This window comes from Varanus komodoensis, unplaced genomic scaffold, assembly GCF_004798865.1.
Source record: "Varanus komodoensis strain SLA01 unplaced genomic scaffold, ASM479886v1 scaffold1, whole genome shotgun sequence".
In the NCBI taxonomy this organism is placed as follows: domain Eukaryota; kingdom Metazoa; phylum Chordata; class Lepidosauria; order Squamata; family Varanidae; genus Varanus; species Varanus komodoensis.
The window spans coordinates 66708372-66717066 of record NW_025335268.1 but is presented as its reverse complement, the minus strand read 5'-3'; the positions used below and the strand labels follow the sequence as shown (position 1 = coordinate 66717066).

General features: G+C 43.9%; 1 protein-coding gene across 6 annotated transcripts in view; it reads right to left on the bottom strand.

The window, feature by feature from the left end:
* The window catches only part of MAP3K7 (mitogen-activated protein kinase kinase kinase 7), a 46357-nt gene extending 37894 nt beyond the window's left edge, over positions 1 to 8463 (bottom strand). For 3 of the 6 annotated variants that reach the window (XM_044427602.1, XM_044427610.1, XM_044427627.1), the window contains exons 1-2: positions 7749 to 8461; positions 4782 to 4892 (exon numbers count right to left, since the gene is read on the bottom strand). In XM_044427602.1, the coding sequence (XP_044283537.1) occupies positions 4782 to 4892; positions 7749 to 7838 (201 nt within the window). In that variant the 5' untranslated portion in view covers positions 7839 to 8461. Of the gene's footprint in view, positions 1 to 4781; positions 4893 to 5744; positions 5860 to 7748 lie in introns of all 6 variants that reach the window. The other 3 variants (XM_044427618.1, XR_006414477.1, XM_044427592.1) reach the window with 3 other exon arrangements.
* Between the last annotated feature and the right edge of the window lie 232 nt (positions 8464 to 8695).

The window sequence follows — 8695 nt, the reverse complement described above, 5'->3', positions numbered from 1 at the left end:
ACACCAAAGCACTGTCTGGTGGATTAGGGCATGGTTGACTGACCGAAAGCAGAAGGTAACCATTAACGGGGAACCATCGGAATGGCGGCCAGTGACAAGCAGGGTCCTCCAGGGCTCTGTCCTGGGGCCGATCCTGTTTAATCTTTTCATTAACGACATGGAAGAAGGGGTGAACAGTCTGCTGATCAAATTCGCAGATGACACTAAAACTGGAGCAGTGGCCACAACTGAGGAAAAGGTAGTCCAGATCCAAAAGGATCTGGACCGACTATGGAAGTGGGCAGGAGACAACAGGATGGCGTTCAATGTGGATAAGTGCAAGGTCTTGCACTTGGGGCATAGGAATAGCTGTCATAAGTACAGGTTAGGTGATAAGTGGCTGGAGAGCAGCACTTGTGAAAGGGACCTAGGGGTACTGGTTGACTGCAGGCTAAACATGAGTCAGCAGTGTGATGTGGTGGTCAAGAGGGCGAATGCCACCCTTGGTTGTATAGCCAGAAGTGTGGCTTCTAGATCAAGAGAGGTATTACTACCACTCTACATGACACTAGTGCACCCGCAACTGGAGTATTGTGTTCAGTTTTGGGCCCCTCATTACAGAAAGGATATAGTCAGGTTAGAGTCAGTGCAGCGTAGGGCCACAAGGTTGGTGGCCGGTTTGCAGGGGATGCTGTATGAAGCGAGACTGAGGGAACTGGGTCTCTTCAGCCTGGAGAAGAGGAGACTCAGAGGGGATATGTTGGCAATATACAGGTATGTGAGGGGATGTCACATGGAGATGGGTAGAGACCTGTTCTCCCCTGCAGAGGAAGGCAGAATGTGCTCCAATGGAGCAAAGCTCAGGGAGCCAAGGTTCCATTTGGATGCCAGGAAGCACTTTCTGACAGTCAGGACCCCGAGGGTGTGGAACGGGCTTCCCCAGGAGGTGGGTGAGGCCCCATTGGTGCGGGTGTTCAAGGATAGGTTGGACGTCCACATGGTGGGCATGTCGTGAGCAGAGCCGGCTGGTGCAGGAGGTCAGACTAGATGGCCTGGGAGGCCCCTTCTGACTCGCTCTGTTTTCTATGTTTCTATGTTTCTAAGTCTGATGTTTGTGTTTACCCAGGTAGCTTAATGTTACATATATCCACTTTCTTTCAGAATAAAAATAAGAGGTCTTTATTAATTTAGAGGTGTATGCAAATATTACAAAGACCATGCAAGAGGTATCTGGCAATGCTAATACTTCACTGATATTTTAAATCAGTCAAAAACTCCAACCAATTGTTGAATTCAGGCCTACAGCACAAATTAAATCTGTTGACTTTGATTTAAAAAAAATGTAGTTCTAAGGCCCATAGTTCCAAATGTTATTCACTTAACTTATAGTTGGTCACAAGCTTTAGGGATGAAAAAGAATCAACAGGTCTCTATATCAGGTTATGATGGCCAGATCCCTACCTCCTGTAGTAGCCTGAATGTCCCCCATCACCGCAGTCACTTTGTTAGTCATGTTTGGGCATTTGCTTGCCCCACAAGTACCCTGCGGGAGAACCTCTCAGTGCCACAAGCTAGTCCAAGAACAGCAATGGGAGTGTGATACTCCATCAAAACCAATTAACATGACTATTTTTTGGTGCAGATCCCTATGTTACATGCACCCACACAAACCAGTTCATTTTCTAAAATTACCCTTCTAAGAGATTATGTAGAAGATATACTTCCATGCGTAAAGCTCTTACATACTACACCAAGTAACAAAGGAAGATAGTGCACTCATACAGTAAGAAAAGCCTGAACTCAACAATTTGAAGGAGCCTATATACATGTCGGGAAGAGCTGACCATATTCTATTGTAACTGTTGGAAAGAGATAAGGAAGAAATGGGTGCTTTTGCCCTTCTTTCCAGGCATACTCATGGATGGATCATTAGAGGACCCTTCAAATGTTTCATCAGAAGTCTTGACAGGAGACTGACTTCTATTCTGCCTAACTGTGACAAATCTTCCTTCTTTGGTGAAGATGTTATTGTTTGCCCTTTGCAAAGAGGAGAAAGACGGAAAGAGGAGAGAAGTGGGAGAATTCAGAAGCAAAACTTCTGAAGAAAGGCATTAGCGTAAAACTTCTGAAGAAAGGCATTAGCGTAAAAGGCTTTTATTCTTTAAACAAATGAACCAGAGTAACGGATACAACAAATAGAAAGAATCAGGTAAGCAATGAATGGGCTAGATGACTATAAAAAGTGTAAAAGAAGAAGAAAGAAAAAAATGAGACTGTGATAAAAAGGCAGAAAAGAAACTGGAGAGAAGGAGCTAAGATCACTACTACAAAGTATCTTGGTCTTGTGAGCACTGTCTGTGTCTAGGTGGTGGTGAGACATAACCATTGCTAGATGACTTGTCCCACCAAACAGGAAACCACTGTTTGCTTTTATGGCATGAAGATTAGAGCTGATTGGCTGCTGTGAGGTGTGCTTGCTTCAGGATCTACAAAAGTTAACTGTCCTCATGCTGAATGCTTGAAAATAGAGAATTGCTAATTTTGCCCTAAAGAAACTATGCTGTAATTTCTATTGGTTGAAGGAACTAAACATATATGTTTATCTTTCTTGTCTATGGTCAGTAGAAAGATAGGTCTTTAACTACACTAGAAGTTTGGACCTGGCTTCCCAATTCCTCCTGGCTTGGAGCTACATAGACCAAAAGGAGCCAACTGTGACTGGCACCCACTTTGCTACTCAATGCTGGAACACAATACATTGCAAGAGATGTCTCTTGACAAAGCAGATTATATTGCAATGCAATTTGTACATCTTCATAGATCATGAAAGCAACCACTACTCACTGTGATTGCATCTTTCCATTAACTGTAAGGACAACGATTTCCATTGGTACATACAAAGCATGAGAGGAGGTGGAAAGTCCTGAACTTTCTGATTGTCTATGCTGCTGATCTCCTGTTGATACAATGTTTGTTAGTTTGAATAACTAATCTTATTTGTCCATATCTTTGGTGTATGTGTGTATGGGTGGTGGTGGATACACTGCTACACAGATCAAGGTTTTCCGGTTCTGGGGGAAGAGTTGAAGTTCTCGCTTGAATCAGAATGTAGTGTAGCCTGCATGTACTGTAATTGCACAGCATACCTCACAGAGATTTTATATATTATCGTGTAACTTAAATGAAGAAGCATAATTCCTTGTGACCACTCCCTAAATTTTGATTAATACAACAAATGTCCTTTGTACTAACTAGTTAGTTGGCATGCTGGGACGACTATTATTGCTTTTTGTTCCCCAATATCTCTTGTTAATACTAGTTTGTCTGGTTCAAACTGGCTAGCTTTTTTGTGATACAAGCTTAGGGTCATTATGAAGATGCATCCAGCAATTAAGATTTTTTTTATTTGCTGACTAAAGTAACATCAGATATAAAAGGTATCATTCCAAGCTTCAAACCTACCCACAGGGATGCTGTTGTTGTGACGATAAAATGTAGCAGAGGAGAACAGTGTAAGCTATATTGGGTTCCCCACACTAGAAATGTGCAATGTTTTACTAAATGTATATTCATTTTCGTCAACAAGCCAATTTGATGTTTTCCAAAGAGCCCACAGGTTTAATTCTGGGGCACTGGATGATAGAACTGGATAAGAAATTGTCTTACACTAAGTACTATGTGTTCTTCCATTCTTGTAAGAAAGATACTTTGCTGGTTCCCAAAAAGGGGTTTGTTAAGAAATTCATTTTCTGTTAAGCTTGTGACAAAACAAGAATCAGTTTCTCCTTGGCAGTCAGTTTTTACTGAACACAAGTGTCCATAAAAATGATTTCTCTCTGTGTTTTTTTACTATTACCATCTATATATTATTAGGCATCAAGTGGTCCTCCAGATATTTTGGCCAACAATTGTCAGGATCCTTTACCATTAACTATGCTGGCTAAGGCTGAAAGGGAATTGTAGGCCAAAATGTCTGGAGGGCCACAAATTGTCCACTGTTGATCAAATGGGATACTAAGCTGCTCTTTCTGCAATAAGCTCTCATATACTCTGAAACTAAAGATCTTTCTTGTTTTAATTTCATAGGGCTCAGATGGGCAGGTTTTGGCAATAGGGTTCAGAAAATCTCCAAGCAGCTTGACAAACTAAAGTATGTCAGAAGGTTCAATTTGAATGATGGCAGCCTATCAGTAATTCTATTTTGGGAAACCCTTGTAAAGAAGGGAGGGTCTACCAGTTAGGAAACTTATGCCTCCTCCCCATCTGTAATACCCCTAGACACTGAACCCAACCGTGAATGTTAATCCAATGATTACACATACATAAACAATTCTTCACTACAGCATCTCAGTCTTTTTAGAATGACCAGTAGGAAACATGGGGAAGGCAACTCTTACTGTACTTTCTAAAGATACAGCCAAGGCATGAGAAAAGAATAATCTGATCAGGGCAGAGAGGCTGGAAAGGCAGGACAGCAATAATCCAACTGGTGCAATTTCCAAGCCAATCTGGTTTACAGAATATACCTACAGGCAAGTCTGGAAATCTACTTCCCTAGTTGAATCCCATTACCAAATAATAATAATAATAAAAAACCAGAAATAAAAAGTATAAGCACACATACTATTTTACTTAACCATGTGTTTGTGTCTCCAAATACACATTACTATATTTCTTTTTTTTTTGGTCAGGTGCATTCTGGTCAAACATAATCTAAATATTATTCTGAAACCAGCAAGTTACCTGTAAGTTTGTGTTCTCAATAAAACAAAACAAAACAAAACAACAAAACAAAACAGTACCTCTACTATGAAGGCTTTTCGTTCAGATTCACTTTCTATTTGCTTAATAGCCACATCTTTCCCTCGCCATTTTGCTTTGCAAACCACTCCAAAGGCTCCTCTTCCAACAACCTAAATAAAAAATGGAAATGTTCAGATACTAATTCAAACTATCTGCAGAGTCCCCATTAATCATTTTCTTAACTTTGCATAATGACTTAACATATATCTTTATATCCTTCAAAAGGCCTGCAAAAGGCAATAATAGGAGGAAGGGTGGAAATACATGAGCCTATGTCCTTATGTTCCCTCAACAATGCAGGAGTTTAATGTAAAAATATTCACTTTCAGATACATACACTTTAGTGAAGACATAAATTGTATACATATGGGAGTTTGCGATTAATCCAGGATAAACAATCTTGCGCAAGCCAGATGAAGAAGATAAATTCTAGCCTCAATGGGCTTTATTCTCAATTGAGAATACCTACTCTCAAGTAGGATGAAAGTCTTTTTAAACATCAGGTATTAGTCAAAGCTATCTTCTTGAAGAGCCTTTACTGCACAAGTTAAGAAGATTTTACCACCAATGCCGCTGTTTTCATAGGTAACACACAAATGACTGCACACACTCCTTCAAATGGAGCATAACCTCTTGGCCAATTTTATCCTCATGATGTCATGAAATAAATGTTATCTCCATATCCAAGAGTAACAAGGTATGAGAATCTGAAAGCAGGAGCTATACACATATATGCCTTACATGTAGACTAAAAATGATTTACATCAGTTTGAGAAGAAATGATCATATTTGAGTGTGATCTGTTTTCACTTTTTACTTTTGTAAATTCCACTTAACAATATTTGCAATATTTGTTGACACACATGTTGACAGACATGTTAGTTCCTGCTCTGTTTCTCTTTCATCACAGAATATTAATCTGGAGACATCAATCAAACCTATTTAAAAGAACAACCACTCACATTCATCTCAGGTCTTTGTGAGAAAAATGGCTGATCAAATGCTACATTTGAGGGTGATGCCTACATCAACCTATGTGATTCCTGTGAAAATAACGCCATCAGTTCTTGGATCTGTCTAGTTGAAAGAACAAAATGCAGTAAGTCTCCCATGATTATGACACAACTACGCAAATATACAAGTCATATTAACTTCAGTGGGATCAAACCCAATCTAACTGTGGTGTATGAGTTTCTTCAGGGTGATTTGCCAGTTTCTAAACTGATACATTTCCAGTCAGGTAATTCCTTCCTGACCATTCAGGTCTGGAATTTTGTCTTCCCCCTGGCAGACTTTTTTTGTTGCTTGTTTCTGTTCACTTTCACTGTCTTATTATTTCAGTCACAACTAATGCGCTGAGCAATGGCACAACGGGTAAGAATAATAACCTGTCCTATGCTTATGGGTCTAAGGAGCAATGGCTCAATTCTGGCTTAGCTTGGGGGTCTTTGTTCCTGCTGCACCAAGACTGGTTGGTTACAAAAGATGCCCAGTCAAAGCTAGCTCCTACCCCAACTTGATATTTACAGTGTACTTCTCCCAGTACACACTGGTGCAAATAGCACCAGGTACCAATGGTATTTGGTCCCTTGCCTTGCCCTGTCATTATCCATCCAGAAGCTGTAATTTAATTAGGTTCTAGCTTGATTTACTCTGCCTTGGTGCTTGTTCTCATCTTTCCCCTTCCTGGTACATTCTACTACCAGTTATAGGAACAAACCAGCTTCATGTTTATGCTGGATTGGCAATATCACATGTTTTAGGGAGGTGGCATTTGGATGGTTCAGGGTTGTAGGAGGATAAGGATGCCTTGGGATGTAAAAGTGGAGTGACTGAGGAGCAACAAGGCCATAAGGCCTTTCAAAATTAGAATAAACAGCTTTATACATAAAGGAGAGGTATAGGGAGAGGCACCCCATGGACAGAATAAGAAGTGACTGAGAGGGATGAGGGGTCCACGTTGAAATCATGTGTGTATTTTATACAATATATACACATATTGGGAAGCAGTGAACTTCTACAGTCTCCCAGCATACAAATCAAGTTACACATGTATGGGATGCTCACACACAGGTTTCATGCTCTCCAAAGGCTCCATAGAAGAGCTTTTTGCTTTGGGAAACCATGGTATGTGAAGCAGCTATGGCTGACAAAACAGGTACTCACTCAGTTATACCCCAAACCCTGGAGTACCACCTTTCCCACTCCAATGATATATGAGACTTAAAATGTTACACATGGAAGAAAAACAAAGCAAACAAAACACCAATTAAAATTTGCTTAAGTTTTAAGTTCCTGTTGTAAAGAACTGAATGGATGTCTAAAGAAGTGCACACACTTTTTTGATGTGCTCAAGCCGTTCTCAACAGGTCAGCCTCAGAATCAGTTTAATCAAAGCTCAGCTCTGGGTCTATAATAAAGTACATACAGCAAACCGTTTTACTATTATTATTTTTAGCCCAGCTTCCTCCGGAGGAACTTGGTGTTGTGGAAAACTGTGACTTCAATTGAGGGATGGCAACTGGCTCAAAATCACCTGCTTGACAGCTGCATGGAGACTTGAACCTGGGTTTGCTTGATCTAAGGCCAAAAGTTTTACTGTGGTAAGCATTATCTGAAGTATCCTTCTCTCACCAATGGGTGATGAGTACAAGTACACATCTGGGCTAGGGGTGGGGTGGTGGGGTGGGCAGCTTTCCAAACAGCCTCAAGTCTTGCACCTCTTCTATATTTGCAGAATAATCCTATGCATGCCACTCAAGGGAAGCTTAATTCCTAATGAGCAAGCAAGCAAGCAGAGGATTGCAGCCTCATTCCAGCATGAGACACTGATGGTGGGGTTGATTGGAGGCATCAAGGGTGCAGTCACACATATATATCCCAGGACGTGGGTTTCTCTGGAGCAGGTGAGACTTACTCCTGAGTCGGCGCGTTTAAGCTCGCTCAAATATCCCTTTGGGACTCACCTCTTCCACTTCAATCTCTTTGTAGTCAATTTTTTCGAAGTTGAGCACCGGGGGGGTTTCAATCATGTCCACGGAGCTGGCAGAAGACATCACTTCCAACGAGGTGTATGCGGGCTGGATCCGTGTCTAGGGGCCGGCGGGACCGAGGGCTGGGACAGTCCGCGCAGGCCGCTCCGAAAGCCGGGAGGCAGCGCCGGGCTTTTCTCGCCAGTCTGTTTTTCGGGGTCTCCCCCACCGCTCAGGGGAAGGAGGGCCCGGCGGAGGCACCCCCTGGGCCACGGAGAGGCCTCATAAGAGTCTCTTCCGCCCGGGCTTTACTGGGGCCGCCGGGAAGCCCGGACCGTGACGGTCTGGCGTGACATCCTGCGCCTCACGGACCTGCAACCCCTGCCACCCCTTCCCTCGAGAGCTGCGCCTGCAGGCCGCGGCCTCTCTTCCCTCGCAGCCGCGGAGTCGCGTCGGCGGCTGCGCGCCCCCAGCAGCGAAAGACGGGAAAAGTTGAATGAGTAGGACGAGCCGCCGCCGCTCAGAGCCCAGCCGCCGCCGCCGCCGCCGCCGCCGCTCTTGACATGGGGGCCGTTCCGCAGCGAAGGAGAAGACAGGCACGGTCCCCACGCGTTGGGCTTTCTCTACTCTCGCCTGCCTCCGTAGCGGCTACTGAAGAGGCCCGGCCAGGGCCTGGCAGAAGGAGCGGCGGCGGCGGCGGCGGGCCTCCTCTTCCTTCCTCCACTCACCGCCGCTCTTCCCGGAGCTGCTCCGCCTTCTTCCTTTGCCGCCTCCCAGAGGCCGCTGAGGGAGGGACGGGCAGCGTCGTAGGAGGAAGCGCCCATTGCTCTGGGGCCGCCGGAAAACCGCACTAGGACTAGGGCTTTCCTCGCTGCGGCAGCCGGCCCGGCGCGAAAGGAGAGCGGCCTCCGCGCTGCGGCGCCTGCGGGATAGGCAGGCGG